The following is a 20,271-nucleotide window of genomic DNA, read 5'->3' as shown; positions in this document are numbered from 1 at the left end:
CTCTTTTGGATTTCAAGCTGCGAGGGAAAAACCAGGCAAAATGCTTTTGAAGAAAACAGCTGCCTTTCATCGAAGTCACCACCAGCATTTGATTTAATCATTAATACGTAATTTTGTAACTCAAAGAGTGGAGTTGGAATCTTCTTTTAAAAAACATACTCAAACCATTGCCGCCATTTGCACTTAACAATGGTGGAGCCCTGCAGCCTTAGCAGAAAAGATCAGACTTTGAATGGTTAGCTCCTTAGAATTCAAAAGATCACCGAATAGAGCAAAAAGATCAAAGATCACCGAATAGAGCAAAGATGCTTGCCAGGGTTTGTTTCCTCTCTGCATTGTATCTAAAAGATCACCGAATAGAGCAAAAAGATGCTTGCCAGGGTTTGTTTCTCTCTGCATTGTATCTATGACAATGGCAGACCCCAAAAAGAAAGCGCTTGCTTCAAAAATAATTCACCTTTTCTTTTTACCATAGCCTTTATATATGTAAGTTAATCAACTCGAAAAAAAATAAAAGCCAAAAATCCTCGTTTCGTCTCCAATCTCTGATCCCATTCGCCCCCTCTCTCTTTATTTTCCCCTTATTATAAAAAAGATGCTTGCCAGGGTTTGTTTCCTCTCTGCATTGTATCTATGACAATGGCAGACCCCAAAAAGAAAGCGCTTGCTTCAAAAATAATTCACCTTTTCTTTTTACCATAGCCTTTATATATGTAAGTTAATCAACTCGAAAAAAAATAAAAGCCAAAAATCCTCGTTTCGTCTCCAATCTCTGATCCCATTCGCCCCCTCTCTCTTTATTTTCCCCTTATTTAATTCCTCTTTTTTCACATTCAGGATTCCTTCTTTTGACTCACTTATTTCGAGTTTTCTTTCCTTGGGTTCATTTAAATTCGTTTGCTCATTTTAAGTGAATGATAGAAAGAAGAAAACATGGATGGTCTGAACAAGGTGGAAGTGATAAACAGCAAAGGCTGTTCAAGGTTGTTTGTTGGTTTCTCACCTTCAGTGCCATCGTTCAGAAGTTTCCAATCTTCTGAACCAATGTCTTCTGCTCCTATCTCTCTTGGTTCTGAACCTTTAACGGTTCGATCCACCGGTCCGTTTTCAGGTCTGGTTATTTGCGTCACTGGCTTGTCTAAAGGTTGGTAAATTTGTATCTAAATTCAATCCTTTTTTTCCTACTCTTCGGCTTCGTTTTTTATTTTTTGGTTTGTTGTTTTGGGTAATTTTTTTCAGTTTACTGCTGAATGAGTTTGATAAAACTTGTATGATTTTGAGTCTGGGTACTCGAATTTCGATTGCACTCATCATGTTTTGCCATTGCATGTATTAACACGTTGATTTGTCTGTTGTGCTTGCAGAGGCAAGGAAACAAGTTATGGAGGCAACGGAGAGATTAGGTGGTCAATACAGTAATAGTTTACATCCTCAATGCACCCATTTGGTGGTCCAGATATCCTTTCTCATTTGCTTTAAATTACTTAAATTTTGGCATAATTTTGAAACTTGGCTGATTGAAATAAAGAGAAAGAAATAACCAATATGATTGTAAGTATGTGTAAGATGATGATAAACGGTTTCTATTGGTCCTGTCTTTGAATTGTCTTTACTACTGCAATCGCATTTGTAATGTCGAGCCTTAATATAATCTACAGCTTTAGCGGACGTAAGTTCGAGCATGCTGTAAAACATGGATCAAGAAATGGTCTACTCCTTGTTAAACTTGGATGGTTTGTGGATAGCGTCAACAGGAATGGTAAGATTAGGCTGATTCTCAATTCAGACTTCCCTTTTTGTGATTTAAGTTTTGTTGCAGTATGAAGGATTTGCTGTTTCAATTTTTCTACGTTCATGCAGTAAGGTTAAGTGAATCGCTCTACGCCGTGAAGGGTATTGGAGAACATGTTACGCCTGAAGATGAGTTGAATCGGCTTGCTGTGTCGACCGCTTCCAAAAGTTCGTGTCTTCCTGCCGGTTTTCATGATGCCAAGAAAATAGACACGATAGAAACACCACATGCGCGGTTTTACCAAAGAGGTCCTAATAAAAGTTTGAACTCAATGTTATATGGTCATACCATGTACATTGATTCTGATATTTCAGTTGAGCTACGGAATAAGGTAACATTCAGTTTGCTGCCTGAAATTGATGTCGTTTGAAACGCTAATTTAGAATATGTTGCATTTCTGCGTGGTATAAGTCATAAACTGAGGTCATAGATTTGGTGTGTCAGTCTATATGTCACTGCAAGACTTGTACATAACTCACCATGTTAGTTATGGCGATTTGTTATCAATTCATTGAGACATTTAGTATGTCGATAGGTTCTTGAAGCTGCTTCAAAAGAAGGGGCCACAGTGGTAGATCGATGGTTTGTTGGTTGCGGTGCAAGTCATGTGGTGTGCGAAAGAAGTTCCATCCATCGATATATTGGCCACTCAAACAACATTATTACGGTGAGTGCTTCTGCATTGCCATTATGGGAACAGGGTATTTTTTTATGCATGATCCATTGATCATCACACTGCTTTTGATTCCGACACTTTTTTCTCTGAGCAATATGCATAGCACCTGCAAGAGCAAACAAACTTTGTTATGCTTGAACTGTTTCGATATTTAATGTCTCAGCCACTATGGGTCCTCAAAACAGCTAAGGATAGGACTTTGCAGAGACTTGTTCACATGTCTACTGATTTAGCCATGCAGATTGGGGCAGTGATCGAAAATGCTCAGAACGCCAATGTAGGAGAGGTACTGTTTTATTCTTACGATATGGGTACATGAATTCCTTGAGAAATAGATTTCACATTTTTTCCTTCTATATTAGCAAAAGAGCCATTTTATGCCTTCTGCTAACTAGATTCAGCTTTGGTTTCAACCGGCAATACTATAGACAGTTCTGATTGTGTTGCATTATTCTAATGTTAAGTTTCACCTTTGTTTCAATAGGAAAATAATGTGGCTAATTCGACGACCCCAAGCGTTAGAAGGAATGAAAGTCATCAAGAGAGGCAACAGATTGTACATTTAGCTAAAACTGGGGTTAGAAATCGCCGCAGTCTCCGTATGCAGGCAAGTTGTTTTGATCGTGTTTGGTATGCGCTAGCACTTGGTGCTAATGTGATTTCTTGCATTTCTTAGATGATCTGTTTTCTTTCAGACTTGTCAAACCCCAATCCATCCTATAAGCCCAACCAGTCTTTTGGAACCAGTTTGCTGGTCAATATCCGACCCAACTTCGACTGCTTCTATTTACACTGACACTTTGAGTGGCGAAGATGTTAGTGACCATCAATCTGTATTCTTTGATGCAAATGGTGATGGCAAGGGTTCTGAGGCCTCTTTTACAAACTTAACCCGGTCACTTACAGAAAGGTGATGGATCACTCTCTTGATATTCTAGGTATTTGTCCCATAGTCTTTTGGGTTCCTTCTCATGTTTTGATTTAATAATTCTCATGCAGCGAGAAAACTGAGTTAATAATCAAAAACCACTTTGTTACCATACTGTTTCCGATTGATCGATTTTCTGAGATGGGGCCTTCTTCAAGGACATATTTCAGTGATAACGGCTTTACATGTCTGCAGATTTTGGATTGCATATATGCCTTTTATCAGGTATGACTTGGATATGTTTCTCGTCCCTGGAATAGTATTAATTAGGTTATAAAAGCAAAATGTTGAACCAGGTTTTTAGTATCAATCATTACCAATTTTTTTTCCTGTTTCTGTTCTTTTGCAGGAGAACATGTCAATTCATGAAATAGAGGCTGCTATTCACACAGACTCGAGGCATGCCAACCAGCTTCGATCAGCATACTTGAGTAAAGAGACAGTAGAACGTGGATATATGGCTTTCAAAAGAATCGATTTCTTAGGAAGTTGTAAAAGCTTTGAAATGCTGAAGCGCGTTAGTCAAGATAATAACACTAATGTGTACGAGCTCTTGATCAGAGCTTAACCATGTCTTTGCATTGTATGCCATCATATATCTATATTGAATATGGTGAATGATACTGCAGAGCACCTTCTCTCATAATCACTTTAAACGAGAAAAGAATGAAAATGGGCGACTGATGGATAATACAACATTCTCTATATCTTTGAAATAGAGATCCCCCTGCGGTTAAAGTTCATAAAGCTTAATGCGTGCTGAAGTGACCCAAGAACTTTTGTTTTTGGTCAGCAATTTGCATGCTCTTCTCTGCTTGTCATTCAGTAATATGCCAAATATCGGTAATCAAACACTGAAAAGTAAATAATGAGGGCAAAAACACTGAAAGGTAATAGCAGATAAGCTTTAACAGAAGGAAAAGCACAAGGCAGAACCTTCAAACAAGGTCAGTAATCAAACCAATATGTTAGTTCATCAGCCGCTCGTACGTCAATAACCCCGCGCCAGTATAATTTTGTAAGAAATGTTCTTTTATATTGGATTCCTGTAGCGTGGTTTTGTGTGCTTTTCAAGTGGTGCTTCACTCGAATTTAATAACAAAACTAGTCTAACGCCAGCACTCTTGAAAAGGTCCAAGGGAATGCATAACACTATTCGGCATGGTCCAACTATATTAAAATAGATCACTCCTGAATCCACCCCCAAGGATGCTCATATTGTTTGGGTTCGAATCATGACATTTTCCTTGAAAATGTACTACACACTCTCTACTTAATCAAAAAAAAAAAAAAATAGATCACTCCTGAAATCCATCCCCAAAGGCCCAGACTAAACAAGCCAAGAATAGAAAGACTAAAATTTCAACACGAGTTATTTCAAGAATCCGTCTATCATGTAATTCAAATCTATCAAGTTACATCTGAGATTAAACCCAAAATTTAACAAAGTAAGATTTACGATACAAAATTAACAAACCAGAGAAAAGATGTTGCTTACCGGCAGTATCTGCCCCAGCACAACCCCCTGCCCCTGATGCTACCAAAATGTAATTGCCGTGGTCATCTGGCTAAACATTAATGATACACTTCTTTTTTTTCCACCTTTTTCTTCCCCCAACTTCTGCTTTTTGAACTTTTTTTTTTCAATTTTTTCGACTTCAACTACTCTTCCTTTTCCTCCCATTTACAGATACATGAATTGACTATGGTGACTATGACTTGATGGTTTTTTTTACTGTAGTGTTAAAAACTCCTATACCTCAACTCAGTCAAGTCCATGGCTTCAATATATCACAACTCGAAGCAACCCTGGCTGTGGTTCTGTATAGTCAAGGCCCTCTTCTTCAAGAAGATAACGTTGTACAGCAACTGGAAGTCTTGCTGGATTACGAGCACCCCTAGTATGGTGGCCAGTTCCAACACATATGTATACTTGCAGGAGCTGAGCTGCTGCCCGTGCTGTGCCCCTCAGCACTGATAGTTCATGCTTCAGCATATGAAGGGCTTCGCTAACATGCAATCCATGCAGGTCTATCATCCGCTCCTGTCCTCTGAAATTCTCTAGAGGAACTGGGTTCCTATATTATTATAGTTTGTAAACAGTCAAACAAGAACATATCAGCATTAAACCAACCAAAATAATAACCAAGAGTTTCAATTACTGGAAATAACCAACAACCAGGATTCAGAACAAACAAACTCAGGTGTATTAAGCATCAGACCTGTGAGCATGAAAGATGGACAGATAGTGAAAGGAGAAAGGATAGGTAGTGGTGGTGGTAGTAGAAGTGAGGCATACAAACCAATAATACTTAATTGTTGACATTCCCGGAACACATAATAACTAATGTTTTTATTCTCCACCAAAAAAATACCCCTTGATCAACAGATGTTAAAAGCAATAGTAGTAGTAGTAGTAGCAAGAGAAGAATATCTTGAAGCCTTTAAACCACCCGGTAAAGGGACCAACTGCAACAGGAAAGAAATGACAAACCTATGTTGATATATAGACTCCTGAGCTTTTCCATGTGCTTCCTTCATATGCATATTGTACATTTGTCCTTTCACACTAAGCTCCTTTGCTAGAGTCTTGTTGCCAATGAGAAATGCTTGACGTGCCTATGTTAAATATACAAGTACCATCACTTAACAATATGGGTATGTTGTGTAGACTTAGTTCAGTGGGGTAGAAAGAAAGAATGAGAGAGAGAGAGATCATCAATGAAGGAAAGACTTCATGTGCAAGTTCAGTGGGGTATGTTAGAAATTTGCTTTCTACCAGTCTAATAATTGATGCACTCTGAGCTCGTATAGTTGCAATGCACCAAACACATGCTCGTTGCTCATTTTGAAGCTTAGGGGGATACTACTTTTGTTTCAAACTGATACAAGCAAAATTTGTACAGGAAGGACTCAAAAAAGTAAAACTCATTTCCCAGGGTTGCAAAATGGTGCACAAATAAATTGGAACAAAGGTGGTTGAGCAATTAGGCTGAAATACACTCAAAATTCCATTGTTTACTAGCAAAAAGTAGGAACCTATAAACGGAGCAGTTTCAATATATGAAAAAAGTTTCCAGTGAAATACCTGTTCAAAATAAGCATTACGTAAACGTGCATGGTCCCGAGCTTCCTCCCGTAGTTCAGAGTACAAATTTGCTGCCAGCTCAATAACGTTAAAGCAAATAAATGTGCAGAGAGAATATATTTCTCCTACTAAAAGCTCTGTAAATGCCTTGTCAGAAGATCGATAGGGACTGGCATTATGTTGAAGATCATCCCCTGCATATTTTGAAGGACCACTCTGATCATCTGATACGGTAAGTGCAGGAATGTCCATAGTACTCAAACTGGGAGCTGACAAGGTCTTTGAATTCAGGTTCTGGTTGAAACCACCATCAACTTGAAGCTTCAATAAGAATCAAAAAGACTCATGGAATGCTAAAAGATGTAATACAATTGATAGGCATAAAACATACAACAAAAACTCCAGAAAAAGAATTCTCTAGGGTACTAGAAAATTGTGAACCAAAAACAAAAACGAAGATATAATTGCAAAATTAAAATAAGAAAATCCTAAAGAAAACTGTCTCTGTGTACCAGGCCACCGGGATTCTATAAGCTAGAGTCAACGCACAAATTGGAAGGAACAAACCAGACAACAAAAACTCCAGTAAAAAAACTTGCGAGGATACTAGAAAATTGTGAGCCCAAACCAAAAACCTTAGAATATATAACTGCAAAAAAGAAGAAAATCCTAAAGAAAACTGTCTCTGTACCAGGCCACCAGAATATTATCAGCTAGAGTCAACACACAAGATTATGGTTGACTTGCGTCACCTCAAAACTTTGAGGAGCCAGCTTTTCCCTGTCAAACTGCAGTTAACATCAAACCATTACCATCCAATGCCATCCACAGCAGATTCCCAAGACCCCATAAGTAAAACATAAGAAAAGGTGATAAGCAATTGCAATGAAAATAAAGGAATGCGGAAAACTTTTAAACACAATTCCGCATCCAGATTTTGGCCATAAACCTTTGAGTGATTCTGCAACTTTCTAGCAATTGATAATGGGAAAATAATTTAATTATCTAAAAAATTAAGATAATCATAAAATAAAATATCTATATATAACTTGAAGATGTAAATAACTGTTGCATCAGTACTTGAACAAAAAGGGCAGATGCAAGCACTTAGACCAAAAAAACAAAGTTGAGGACCACTCACCTCGAGCTGTGTAAGCATCTCTATAGTTAGATTTAAGTCACAACCATTGGCAAAATAAACTTCAGCAAGGCTTTCAGCAGCAAATCCAGGGAACTGAGAAGCCAAAAAATCCACATGACTCATTTCAGTATCATCCATGTTTGTTTGCTCACCCAAAATATCATTGACGAATACATGTCTAGAGTTTCCATTATATGGTTGCCCCTCCCTCCCATTGCCAATCGGCTGATTACTGTTAACAAGTTGCTTGTCCCAAGGTTTGAGTGGCAGGTTCAAAATACTGGCTGAAATAGGATCTTCTCCATAAGATGAAGCCGGATATCTCAAATTTTCAGCTCTGTTACTACCATTACCATAGTGATGCAGCAGTTCCTGCTGATCATCAAATACATATCCACTGCCAGCAGGAAACCTTGAGGCTTTGCTACCATCATGCAAGGACAAACCTTCTATATAGAGGCTCCCAGATTCGTTTCCTTGAGCGTCATCTTCATTAATAACCTTAAAGTCCGGGGTAATGTCATCAGGGAGCTGGTGTCGCCAGAACTGATGAGCCTCATCATCAGAATTATTTGAAACAGAAGACCCAGACCGATCAAGCACTGCTTTCCCAACAGTACCAGTAGTAGCAAACGTTGCTGTTGCAGCAGCTGCTTGGATGCTTCCTGATGAAGACAGTGACCTAAGAGAAAAGGGAACGAACTCAGCTGCATTGGGATTCAGAGTTGTTACCTTGCTAGGGGTATTTAGTTTTGTGTCACTAATTTGGGTCCCTTTCTTGGACAAGCTCATTCTTTGCTTAAAAAAAGTAAAAAGTAGATTCTATGTATATAAAGGAAACTGATGCAGAAGATATAAGCTTGAGTTTTACTAAACTCTAACCGAAACCTGCAAAATCATTCATCATATCACAATATTAATTGGTCAAATATAGAAGAGAATCTTAAATTAAATTGAAGACAAATCCTGAGCAGAAAATAACTCAATAACCAAATATAGAATGCAATTAACACCAGAAAATGTCGCTCTTCATAGAAACTTCTATGTTAATAATTTCCATGAACATAATGAAGATGAAGCATCGTGATGGACTAAAATCAAAGAAATATTAACCATGTTTGATTCTTATGCGTGCAAAATCCATTGCTTTAAATGAAACAGAGTGCTATGATTAATTAACTGAATGAAACTCACAGCCTCCTAACTTTAACAATTAAGCCTAGAGACTATAAGTTAATAGCAAGATATTCATTTAATAAACCAAAATTACTCCAATATACAGTTCAAAACCTTGAAATTCCCCAGTCAACAAGACTTAAACCTGAAGAGAAAAGGAAAGGACAAAATGTTCAAGTAAAAATTAAACAGTAAGCTCATTTAATTAAAAACCCTAATCAACAAAAAAGAAATAAGCTTTCTAGGCATATAGCTAAACGAACAATTAAAACGAAAGGGCAGTATAAGTCAAATCTATGCTCTTTCCTTATCTAAGGCACGAAGTTCTTGAGATCTCAAGTCAAAACCAACACACAAAAAAAAAGACAAAAAAGGAAATAAAAAGGGGAAAATTAGTAATAAACATAACGAAGAAAGAAAATTTTAAAAATCAAGAGATCCGAGAAATTATACCTTTGCGAAACAAATCAAAAGGCCTCATATCTAAATATATCAGATGAAAAGGGGGAAACGAGAAGGAGATCGAAGGGAAGGGATAAACAAAGTAGGTCAAATTCCCGATAATTTTTGTTTAATTGGGATTTGAGCTTTGGTTATTTTTTTTCATTGGATGCAGTCTTATTATCTCAGCTTTTTGTTTCACTCACAACAACGGTTTCTCTGTTTCTTTTCTCTCTCTCTCTTTTCTCTTCTAGTTTTCAATTTTTTTTTAAACTGCGCAAATGATAAATAATATTTAAGGAAGCTTTTGTTTTATACACTGAAATTTAAAAAGTAATAATTATTTATTAATATTATTAATTTATAATAAATCAGTCACTCATCATTTACTATCGTTATTACAATAACATAATACTAACGTGGTGTGTTAAATTAATTGATTGAGCACGTTTGACTACTATTCTTCTTCTTTTTAGAAAGAGCATGAAACTTCATGAAGAAACAACTCAAACAAAAGCTTCCTAAATTGTTTACCTCGGTAAGGTATTGTTGTTATTGCTTGAGATTTCGGGTTAGAACACTAGAAATACTAGAGGTGTGAGAATTCAATAACAAATAGTTAAAAGTTATCTTTGAACGAATATTATCTTATATTTATCTAAGATTAATAAAAATAAAAATTGTAACAACTTTTACCTCTCGTTCCTCTTGTCTCCTTTTCATATTGATACTATGCATCTTTTTCTCTTCCTCCCAAATCTCATATGAAAATGAATTATTCGTAGCAAATTAACGGTCCTAATTTCTTTCTTTGAGAACGTTTTCACTGCTCCTCTAACTCATTTAAAAATTTGGAACTCCTTTCTTCGAGTGTAGAATTCTGAAGATCCAGAAATAGGTCCCACTGCAATTCTTCTTTCAACTTTGAAGGAAATTCTATGACAGCCTTAGGAGGTGCAACTTCTGATGGAAGCTTCAGAATATTTTCCAGAGCAAGGCGTATCCTTCAATAGTTTCCCTAACCGTCATGTTTTTAACAGTTCTCTTAATTGAAGCAACATTCAGTGCCAATGGTGTCAATTTTCCTTTTAATATCATTTGCAGTATGATCAGTGTCAGAACACTAATATTCACCTTAGGGGAAAGATATTCGTACACCCTGTTATCGACCTAATTGTTACTACCAACACAAAGTCGGTAATATGCCAAATGAACCGGAATATGGATGAACATGAAAGAGCATAGACATATTTCCTTATATTGGAGAGATTTGGTGCTACGATTGGTTTCCCATGGGACATGGCTTTTATCAAACTTTCTGGAAATGATGGCTCTTCAAGGAACGAGTCATATATCACAAGGTCTGTCGCGCTAAGAGAAATATATATCACACTGTCAACCTCACCATCAACAGCTACATGCTTCACCACCCCACTGGGATATCTTAATTTATGAGCAATTTTCTAGGGAAAAGAGAAATATATGTGAAATGGATCGAGAGAAGCTCGAAAACTACATATGCACAACATAAGTATAAAATGATTATGACCATACCTCAACAGCCATGCATGCTGTAGTTGCTTGTTGAATCACCGGTTAAGACGATGATTTTGGGGAGGGAACTCGAATTATTATCAGATGAAAAGTCGGCAAAAGTGGTAATAAAGCATGCAAAATAAGTGCATGTTCCAACCACACGCCTCTGTACATAAATTGACTTCCAACAATTGCTATAAGGAATTCATCAAGTCCATAACCCATACTCTTATGCTGATTATCTCTGTACAAATCATCTGTAGAAGGAAGAGCATTAGGAAGCAATGTCCTTTCGCCAACTTTAGTAAGTAATATGCTGACAAAGAATTGAGGACTATATGATTATCCAATAACTATTACCGTAAGAGCATAGTTTGGGAAGACAACAACAGTAGCACGATTGAAAGTCTTTTTCCAATCATTCACAAGCTCAATATGCCCGATCAATGTGTCTAGTATCAAACGAACAACAAGAGCTCTTTCATGGATGGTCCATATAAGTGGAAAAGATTTAAAAGGTTATTGCATAAAACTATAACAAGTAAACTCATTCACATTAATTGAATCAGACAAGTAACATTTCCAGTCAAATCTTTAAATTGTCGCAGTAAAAGGATCAAACAAAGCATATTTATATCTTCGGCAGATGCTGAAGTATTCTTAAACTTCTGAAAGCAATAGGTAAAAGGTGTTTCCAAATAAAAAATAAAATAAAAATGAAAGTATTTTATCATAACAGCAGGCAAAATTCAAACTTGTGCTTGGAAACAAGTGCAGTTTGTTTGCAGCTACAACAAAAAGGTCTTCTTCACCGGAAAAACTACTACAGGGAAGATAGGAAAGAATGAAACAGCGAAAAGGGAATTCATGAGAAATATTAAGACAGAATAAGAAGAAGAAGAAGAAGAGTTAAATAGTCGGTCAAACATGCTGAGTCAGCTGATTTAACGTGCCACGTTAGCATTCTATTACTGCAGTAACGACTATTAATGGCGAGTGACCGATTTATTATAAATCGATAACAGTAGTGACTAGTTTGTTACTTTTAAAACTTTAATGAGAAAAACTAAAACGTACTCAAACATTAGTGACCATTTATATAATTTACACTTTTTTCCTTTGAAAAAAGCTTTAGCAGCTGCCCACCACCACAAAAATATATATATAATAAATAAAACAACACATCTAATTTCAATCCACTCGATTTGACCTTTTTTTCATTTTTTTCTCTTTTGGTCTAATTGTGAACCTCACTCCTCTAATTTATTAAAATTGAAGAGTTGGTCCCTGTAAAAAAATTGACGAGTTAATATTTTGTTTAAATTTACGATTCTCATACTTTAAGAAAAATTATAAAGTTAGTCTAATTGGAATTTATAATCTATTAAATCATATACAATTAAAATTTTTAAAAAGTAACGACCGCCTCAATTCCCCTATCAATCCTTTAATTTGCTCATAAAATAAAATTTCTAATAAATAATTTAATGCTGTTGTAACAAATAAATAATTCATCACATGAGAGTTGGGATTTTAGAATAAATGAACATTCACGTTACTTTCTCTTTTATTCTGGATAGGAATATGAGCTCACAATGCAATATTATAATTTGGTTTATTTCTCAACGTATGACCATATCTTGCTATTATATCACCATTTTGGACATTTTGCCAGTTGTAGCCACGAGGGACGATGCAAGAGTTATTTATAATATTTTTTATAATTCGATTAACTTTAGATAATTATCATTTAAATCACACAAAAGCGTTTTACACGTGTAAATAAAAAATAGCTTTTTTCATTAACTAGGTTTTCTCTGTCAATGATAAAATAATTGTTATTATTTCTTGAAGTTTTAGATTATAATTTTATATTAAGAGTTATACGAATCATTTTGTATAAAAATTACTATTATTCCTTGGAATCTCCCGTGATAAAATTAAATTTAACATTTAAGTTAGATTCTTAATATAATTTTTATAAAAAACTCGTTTTAATTGAATGACTAGTTATAGTTTTTATAGCAAGATGATCAAATTGAAAAATACTCTATAATTGAATAATTAATTTATTATATTAGATATTTAATTAAATCTATAGGAACGTTTGTATAACATGGTCCCATCCTATGGACCCTAGGCTTGAAATGTACACTGAACGAGCCTTGTTTGGGTGATAGGGAACATAAACCAAATATGGTTGAGGAGATAATGAAAGTTCTCTTTTCTGATCCCAGGCAATTAACATCATGCATGTCGTAATTTGTATTTGTACTGAATTTCTTCTTCTTATTTTTTCATTTATTACAATTGTGTGTATATACTATATGCACTAATGGTAGTTAAATTTAATTATCAGCTGTCTTACAAGTGTTATTTGTATTACCTAAAAAAGCAGTAATCTGCTGCAAATTTACTACAGCTACACTAGCAGCTTATTATAAAATTAACAGCCATACTCACCGGGACAGATCAAAAAATTTAAGAATAAGATTTAAAATTTTAATATTCTTTTTTAATAATGGATACATAATTTTTTCTTTTTTTAATATATTAAATTATATTTAACTATTTTTAAAAATAATGAAATACACTTATCTCTAACGGCCCTGACTAATTACAAACAAGTCCCTAAAAAATATAGGCAGGACCAGATCTATTGTCATCTCTGCCCAAAGCTTGATCAAAGGCCCAAAAATTAACAAAAACCCCACATCAGTTTCGTTCCCAACCCGGTCGTTTCCAGGTCATTAAAAAACAACTCTAAAATCTTTAATTTTCTAAATAAGAAAAAATTAAACTCCCCTTTGCACCATCGCCTTTCGACCTACACCAATAAAAAAAAGATGATATCAGTGGTTGAATGCGATGGTAATATATGAGATTAGGAGATTTGTGGATAAGGATCTTAGGAGTGTTTGATAGTTTAGGGATTTTAGAGACTTTTTTAAATGAGAAATTATAACTTTAATGAATAAAAGAAATTAAAAAAATCATGTCATATAACATATATTCACTGGATAATAGATTTGTCTTGACAAACATCGATGATTAAATCTTAAAATAATAATAAAATGAAATACTAAACACTTTGATAAAAATTAAAAATATATAATATAAACACTTATTTTTCAATTAAATTATTTAATAACATTGGAAATAATGAATCATCATATTAATATCCAACTAAACCACTTTTACATTTTCAGCACTTATGTACCTCCACATGATTATTGCACACTTTATCATTCTTCATGATGATGTGGCCGAATGTATCATCCACCTTAAATTCATCAATAGTAAAAGGACACTACTGATTTATGTGATTAAAAGAATATATGCGATGAAAACAAGTACATATTTTTTCAACAAAATGCATATGAATATATTAACGTTCTTAGTTAGCATTGTGGTGCAACTAGAAGCAAATTAACCCACCATCATTACCCCTCTTGCATGATACTGACAAGCGTGCATGTACGTATATATTCTGGTATTAATATTCAACCTCTTTAATTATCAGTGATAATAGATAGGGATAGATGCACGTCTTTATTAGAGTCGGCATGTTCTTATCTTAAGATTTAAATTTTCTCTAATTAATTATTTATTTTATTAATTATGTTAATTTTAAAATTTTATTTATTTTTATCTTATATAAAAATTTTATATGAATAATACATATATGCTTGTTATAGTAGTAGAGATACCCCAATCCAACACTGTCTGCGGCACTGGGACGACTGGCGACTGAAATTGTTGAGTATGAGCATAGGTAATTCACAATAAAAGACAAGGTCAACATGATCTATCAAATCACAAATACAATAAACCTGACAAAGGCAATTCACAGCTCCAATATAGATCAACAGGGTACGTCAGGACGCAAGCATGCAACATACATCAACAGTTTCAGTTATAGCAGCTAAAGCAAATAAACCCACTATATTGGTTACTCGTTGTATGTTGTTAATCGTCATTCGTGTATGATGTATTGGTTTTTGTCTTACACGTGGCCATGTGCTTCAGTGCCATGGTCTCATTAAGTTTGTAGATTCTCGTGAAATGTCATGGATTTGGTTAGTAATTTGCAGTCTTAAATCTGGGCGGGGGAATTTAATCACTTATGATTTGCTATAGTCTATATTTCTACTTTTTTGGAATGTTTCGTATGAGTTTGTTCATAACCTGATTTATGGCTCTTGAATCCATGTTTCCAGGAGTAGAATATTCTTGTGATTTTACCTTGCTAGAAAGTTTATGGAGTTGGTTTAAGCAATTTCATGGTTTCTTACTTAAGGATCTCTTGTAGGGGATACGACTGTAATCCTTATCGGCTTACATACAATATCAGCAAATACTTCAGCAGGCAAGGGCTCGTAAAATGCCTTTCAGTGCTTAATTTACACATCTTCTATGCTGAGTATTGTTCTAGAGAAGACGGGTTTATTATGCAGCAAACATCGTAGTTACAATGAAGCTGATACCGAGGAGAATGCACAGGTAAACACAGTGTACATAGACGGTCTATCATCCTTTTATGGAGTCCAGCCAGACAAACTCTTCATTCATTTCAGTTTCAGTTTAATTTTAAGTTTGTTCATTTTCAGGCTGCAGAAATTGAAAGGAGAATTGAACAAGAGAGAGAGGCTGAAAAGCATATCCAAAAGCTTCTACTACTTGGTGCGTACAACTTAGATTACATTCCTTGTTGCCTTGTTTGCAATAACGAGCTATTTACTCATAATATGACTGTTAATCTCTTTTCTATGAAGATATCAATCGATATGGATCGCTTATGATTCCTATTGAGCGCAAAAAAAAAAATCACCATCCTGTTTGTTTATGGAAATGTTTATGTTTAGGGACGGTTCTTATGGACTTGATATGCAAATCAGTCTTATCACATAATCTTTCGATGGCTGCATTCCATTACTTTCATTTATTTTCACCCGGGACATGAAGTTGCAATACTTACCATAGAATTGCCGTAGGTTAGGCAGATGGGCATTAGGTGCTTAAAGTACTCACTATCCCATAATAATTGAGATAAGAAGTTGAACACCCTAAAACGTTCATGCTGATTTGCTGCACTGTTTTTTTAAATGTTCTTTCAGTATCTTCCCCTTCACTTTTCTGGGTCGCCCCATTAATGATTGAAATTTTCGTTGTTTTTAAGGTGCTGGTGAATCTGGGAAGTCAACAATTTTTAAGCAGGTTAGACCTATTGGTTGACCCTTTATTGAGTCTATTTCATAATTTTTTAATCATCTTTTTATTCTACATGGCTTGTCTGGAGATAAAGCTTCTGTTTCAGACTGGTTTTGATGAGGAAGAACTAAAAAGCTATATCTCAGTCATCCAGGCAAACATATATCAGACTATAAAAGTATGCAAAACCTGAAAAGGGTGTGTTGGTTTATTTCCCTTCAGGTGTCAGTTATCTATGATGCGAAATTTTATTTCTATTATGAGAGGATCTTTATCTATGTTTTTAAATCGTGCTTTGCATGGTGTATAGATACTGTATGATGGATCAAAGGAAGTTGCCCAAAATGAAGCAGATTCTTCCAAATATGTTCTATCCAGCGAGAATAAGGTTTGAAGTCATCTATTTCTGCTATCCTGTATTTGTAAAGTTTAGTAATTGCTTTCCAATTAGTTTCTCCTCTTCTTTCTTTTTGAAATTATCAGTTATTGCATCTGTGGTCAAGATATTACATAAACTTTCTGTTTTCTATCAGGTTATTGGAGAGAAACTGTCAGAAATTGGAAGCAGGTTGGACTGTCCACGTCTAAATGGAGAACTTGCACAGGAGATAGAAACTCTCTGGAAAGATTCTGCAATTCAGGCAAACTATGCTTTTATATATAAATGATATAAGCTGATTTTGTAGCTCCATCGCTTAGTTTTGTGTTTAGGTATTTTCGATGGTGTGTTTTAGTACTTAATCACTCTGTGTACTAGTAGGAAACCTATACTCGTGGAAATGAACTTCAAGTACCAGATTGTACTCATTATTTCATGGAAAATTTGCAAAGATTGTCAGATGCAAATTATATTCCAACAAAGGTATCTAGAATTAGTGCCACGCATATGTCCTGCCCATCAAAACAATCATCATACATATGATTAATACCCAAAATGAGAGGATCTTTATCTATGTCCATAAATATGTCCACGCATATTTCCCTTCAGGTGTCAGTTATCTATGATGCGAAATTTTATTTCTATTATGAGAGGATCTTTATCTATGTTTTTAAATCGTGCTTTGCATGGTGTATAGATACTGTATGATGGATCAAAGGAAGTTGCCCAAAATGAAGCAGATTCTTCCAAATATGTTCTATCCAGCGAGAATAAGGTTTGAAGTCATCTATTTCTGCTATCCTGTATTTGTAAAGTTTAGTAATTGCTTTCCAATTAGTTTCTCCTCTTCTTTCTTTTTGAAATTATCAGTTATTGCATCTGTGGTCAAGATATTACATAAACTTTCTGTTTTCTATCAGGTTATTGGAGAGAAACTGTCAGAAATTGGAAGCAGGTTGGACTGTCCACGTCTAAATGGAGAACTTGCACAGGAGATAGAAACTCTCTGGAAAGATTCTGCAATTCAGGCAAACTATGCTTTTATATATAAATGATATAAGCTGATTTTGTAGCTCCATCGCTTAGTTTTGTGTTTAGGTATTTTCGATGGTGTGTTTTAGTACTTAATCACTCTGTGTACTAGTAGGAAACCTATACTCGTGGAAATGAACTTCAAGTACCAGATTGTACTCATTATTTCATGGAAAATTTGCAAAGATTGTCAGATGCAAATTATATTCCAACAAAGGTATCTAGAATTAGTGCCACGCATATGTCCTGCCCATCAAAACAATCATCATACATATGATTAATACCCAAAATGAGAGGATCTTTATCTATGTCCATAAATATGTCCACGCATATTTCCCTTCAGGTGTCAGTTATCTATGATGCGAAATTTTATTTCTATTATGAGAGGATCTTTATCTATGTTTTTAAATCGTGCTTTGCATGGTGTATAGATACTGTATGGGATCAAGGAAGTTGCCCAAAATGAAGCAGATTCTTCCAAATATGTTCTATCCAGCGAGAATAAGGTTTGAAGTCATCTATTTCTGCTATCCTGTATTTGTAAAGTTTAGTAATTGCTTTCCAATTAGTTTCTCCTCTTCTTTCTTTTTGAAATTATCAGTTATTGCATCTGTGGTCAAGATATTACATAAACTTTCTGTTTTCTATCAGGTTATTGGAGAGAAACTGTCAGAAATTGGAAGCAGGTTGGACTGTCCACGTCTAAATGGAGAACTTGCACAGGAGATAGAAACTCTCTGGAAAGATTCTGCAATTCAGGCAAACTATGCTTTTATATATAAATGATATAAGCTGATTTTGTAGCTCCATCGCTTAGTTTTGTGTTTAGGTATTTTCGATGGTGTGTTTTAGTACTTAATCACTCTGTGTACTTGTAGGAAACCTATACTCGTGGTAATGAACTTCAAGTACCAGATTGTACTCATTATTTCATGGAAAATTTGCAAAGATTGTCGGATGCAAATTATATTCCAACAAAGGTATCTAGAATTAGTGCCACGCATATGTCCTGCCCATCAAAACAATCATCATACATATGATTAATACCCTCCTCCAGAGCATGCATGATAAATGAAACCTTGAAAACAGAACTTCTTTAACGTTCAAGCTGTTGGTGGCATTGCATTATAACTTATCTTCTAAAGATATTTTCTCTAAATCAGTTTCTTAATCTGGCTCATATTGCAGGAGGATGTTCTATATGCAAGAGTTCGTACAACTGGTATTGTTGAAATCCAGTTCAGGTGAATTATATTTAGTCTTTACTTTGCTTATGCAAGTTCATTGATGTGAGAATTAACTTTAGCCAAATAAAGAATCATGTTTTTGCCTTCTCAAAATGTGATTGAGTTCAGATTTATATGCTTATATAGATAAATTAAAATGGGTACTCAATTATGGTTACAATGGAGATGCGGCATAGGTTCCTGTGTCTGGCATTTTGTAGGATATTTTGATTACTAATTTGAGTCGTCTATGGTGTCTGTTTTGCAGCTCCGTGGGGGAGAATAAGAAAAGTGGTGAAGTATACAGACTCTTTGATGTGGGAGGCCAGAGAAATGAGAGAAGGAAGTGGATCCATCTTTTTGAAGGTGTTACAGCTGTGATCTTTTGTGCTGAGATTAGCGAGTAAGATCCTTTTTACTTTTGCCATCTCTAAATTCTGTTTTGTCTGTATACGTAACGATACCTAGCTGTTTCTACATCAGAGCTGGTATAAAATGCAGAAATGTTAACTGAGAAATTGTCACGGTTTTAGGTACGATCAAACACTTTTCAAGGATGAACAGAAGAACCAGATGATGGAGACCAAAGAACTCTTTGATTGGGTCTTAAAGCAGCCATGCTTTGAGGTTTAGGCTGTATATGCTCCTTGTGTATCTAATAATCAAGTATTGCTCATAGCTGGAATTTTGCTTAATCTAAAACCTGGTTCTTTTCTGCAGAAAACATCCTTCATGCTGTTTCTCAACAAATTCGACATATTTGAAAAGAAGGTTCTAAAGGTAAAGGCCAGTAGAATGGTATAACTTTTAGGATACTTGTGTTTTAGTATCAGTGTGGTCTTTGATGCCCAACATTATGTAGGTTCCACTAAATGTATGCCAGTGGTTCAAAGACTACCAGTCGGTTTCAACTGGAAAACAAGAGATCGAGCATGCATACGAGTAAGCAATTTCTTCTAATTCCCATCATAAGTCCTTAAGAAGAAGGATTTTTCATCCTAAGACTGTTTATGATTCTCTATCTGTTCAGGTTCGTAAAGAAGAAATTTGAGGAGTTATATTTTCAAAGCTCCGGCCCTGATCGAGTGGATCGAGTCTTTAAAATCTACAGGACCAGTGCACTTGACCAGAAGCTTGTGAAGAAAACTTTCAAGCTCGTTGACGAGTCCTTGAGACGGAGAAATCTATTCGAGGCAGGGTGGTTGTGAATGATTGCAAAGAAAAGCAAAAGCCATTTGGAAAGACTTGATAATTTGCAGCGATGTGATCCACCATTTTGGATGTCTTTAAGGTTGGAGGAAACACACATCTTTTGAAATGCAGGCATATTTTCATCACAGGCTAAAGTTTCGATTTCCCCATAGTGTTGATCATATATATATTTGTTTCGAGGATATTGGATCAGCGACTTGCGACGGGGAAAAGGAAGATGTGACGCTGATTTGCTTCCACACGTGGTCTTATTTAATTATAAAAACTATAGTAAATTACGTATTTAATATTTAAACTATTAATCTTATTATGTTTGATATTTAAATTTTATTATTTTTATATATTACATTTAGTTTAAATTTTATTTTGATATCTTATTAAAAATTTAATGGTAATATTAATTTATCATTGTACAATAATGCCACGTTATTTT

At 35.1% G+C, this 20,271-nt stretch overlaps 3 protein-coding genes across 3 annotated transcripts; 2 read left to right on the top strand and 1 right to left on the bottom strand.

Moving 5' to 3' along the window:
• Positions 1-763: 763 nt before the first annotated feature.
• On the top strand, positions 764-13,188 carry LOC120218745. The gene is made up of 12 exons (XM_039215643.1): positions 764-1,144; positions 1,365-1,456; positions 1,657-1,759; positions 1,861-2,123; positions 2,328-2,459; positions 2,632-2,754; positions 2,953-3,075; positions 3,164-3,378; positions 3,468-3,621; positions 3,746-4,009; positions 9,786-9,790; positions 13,177-13,188. Exons 1-10 carry the CDS (start codon positions 934-936, stop codon positions 3,962-3,964), a joined length of 1,635 nt encoding a protein of 544 aa, XP_039071574.1. The 5' UTR covers positions 764-933; the 3' UTR covers positions 3,965-4,009; positions 9,786-9,790; positions 13,177-13,188.
• LOC120218746 (polyadenylate-binding protein-interacting protein 7-like) lies at positions 4,740-9,510 on the bottom strand. Its single transcript, XM_039215645.1, has 5 exons — positions 9,255-9,510; positions 7,626-8,513; positions 6,485-6,805; positions 5,891-6,015; positions 4,740-5,474 (listed from the first exon to the last, which is right to left on the bottom strand). Exons 2-5 carry the CDS (start codon positions 8,415-8,417, stop codon positions 5,180-5,182), a joined length of 1,533 nt encoding a protein of 510 aa, XP_039071576.1. The 5' UTR covers positions 8,418-8,513; positions 9,255-9,510; the 3' UTR covers positions 4,740-5,179.
• A 1,576-nt stretch (positions 13,189-14,764) lies between the features above and the next one.
• Positions 14,765-19,949, top strand: LOC120218744 (guanine nucleotide-binding protein alpha-1 subunit-like). Its single transcript, XM_039215642.1, has 13 exons — positions 14,765-15,281; positions 15,389-15,461; positions 15,958-15,995; positions 16,078-16,167; positions 16,300-16,377; positions 16,523-16,630; positions 16,750-16,851; positions 18,589-18,644; positions 18,895-19,029; positions 19,160-19,253; positions 19,347-19,406; positions 19,489-19,568; positions 19,657-19,949. Exons 1-13 carry the CDS (start codon positions 15,195-15,197, stop codon positions 19,832-19,834), a joined length of 1,179 nt encoding a protein of 392 aa, XP_039071573.1. The 5' UTR covers positions 14,765-15,194; the 3' UTR covers positions 19,835-19,949.
• Positions 19,950-20,271: the final 322 nt, after the last annotated feature.

This window comes from Hibiscus syriacus, unplaced genomic scaffold (assembly GCF_006381635.1).
Source record: "Hibiscus syriacus cultivar Baekdansim isolate YM2019G1 unplaced genomic scaffold, ASM638163v2 tig00110201_pilon, whole genome shotgun sequence".
NCBI lineage: Eukaryota > Viridiplantae > Streptophyta > Magnoliopsida > Malvales > Malvaceae > Hibiscus > Hibiscus syriacus.
The sequence above is the reverse complement of the archived record's forward strand: the minus strand, read 5'-3'. Positions and strand labels throughout refer to the sequence as shown.

Coding starts and splice junctions, on each gene's coding strand:
- LOC120218744 (XM_039215642.1), top strand. CDS start 15,195: ATGCTGAGTATTGTTCTAGAGAAGACGGGTTTATTATGCAGCAAACAT. Junction 15,282..15,388: donor ATACCGAGGAGAATGCACAG/GTAAACACAGTG, acceptor GTTCATTTTCAG/GCTGCAGAAATTGAAAGGAG. Junction 18,645..18,894: donor ATTGTTGAAATCCAGTTCAG/GTGAATTATATT, acceptor TCTGTTTTGCAG/CTCCGTGGGGGAGAATAAGA.
- LOC120218745 (XM_039215643.1), top strand. CDS start 934: ATGGATGGTCTGAACAAGGTGGAAGTGATAAACAGCAAAGGCTGTTCA. Junction 1,760..1,860: donor GGATAGCGTCAACAGGAATG/GTAAGATTAGGC, acceptor ACGTTCATGCAG/TAAGGTTAAGTGAATCGCTC. Junction 3,379..3,467: donor ACCCGGTCACTTACAGAAAG/GTGATGGATCAC, acceptor ATTCTCATGCAG/CGAGAAAACTGAGTTAATAA.
- LOC120218746 (XM_039215645.1), bottom strand. CDS start 8,417: ATGAGCTTGTCCAAGAAAGGGACCCAAATTAGTGACACAAAACTAAAT. Junction 6,016..6,484: donor GTAATGCTTATTTTGAACAG/GTATTTCACTGG, acceptor TATTTAACATAG/GCACGTCAAGCATTTCTCAT. Junction 5,475..5,890: donor GAGTCTATATATCAACATAG/GTTTGTCATTTC, acceptor ATAATAATATAG/GAACCCAGTTCCTCTAGAGA.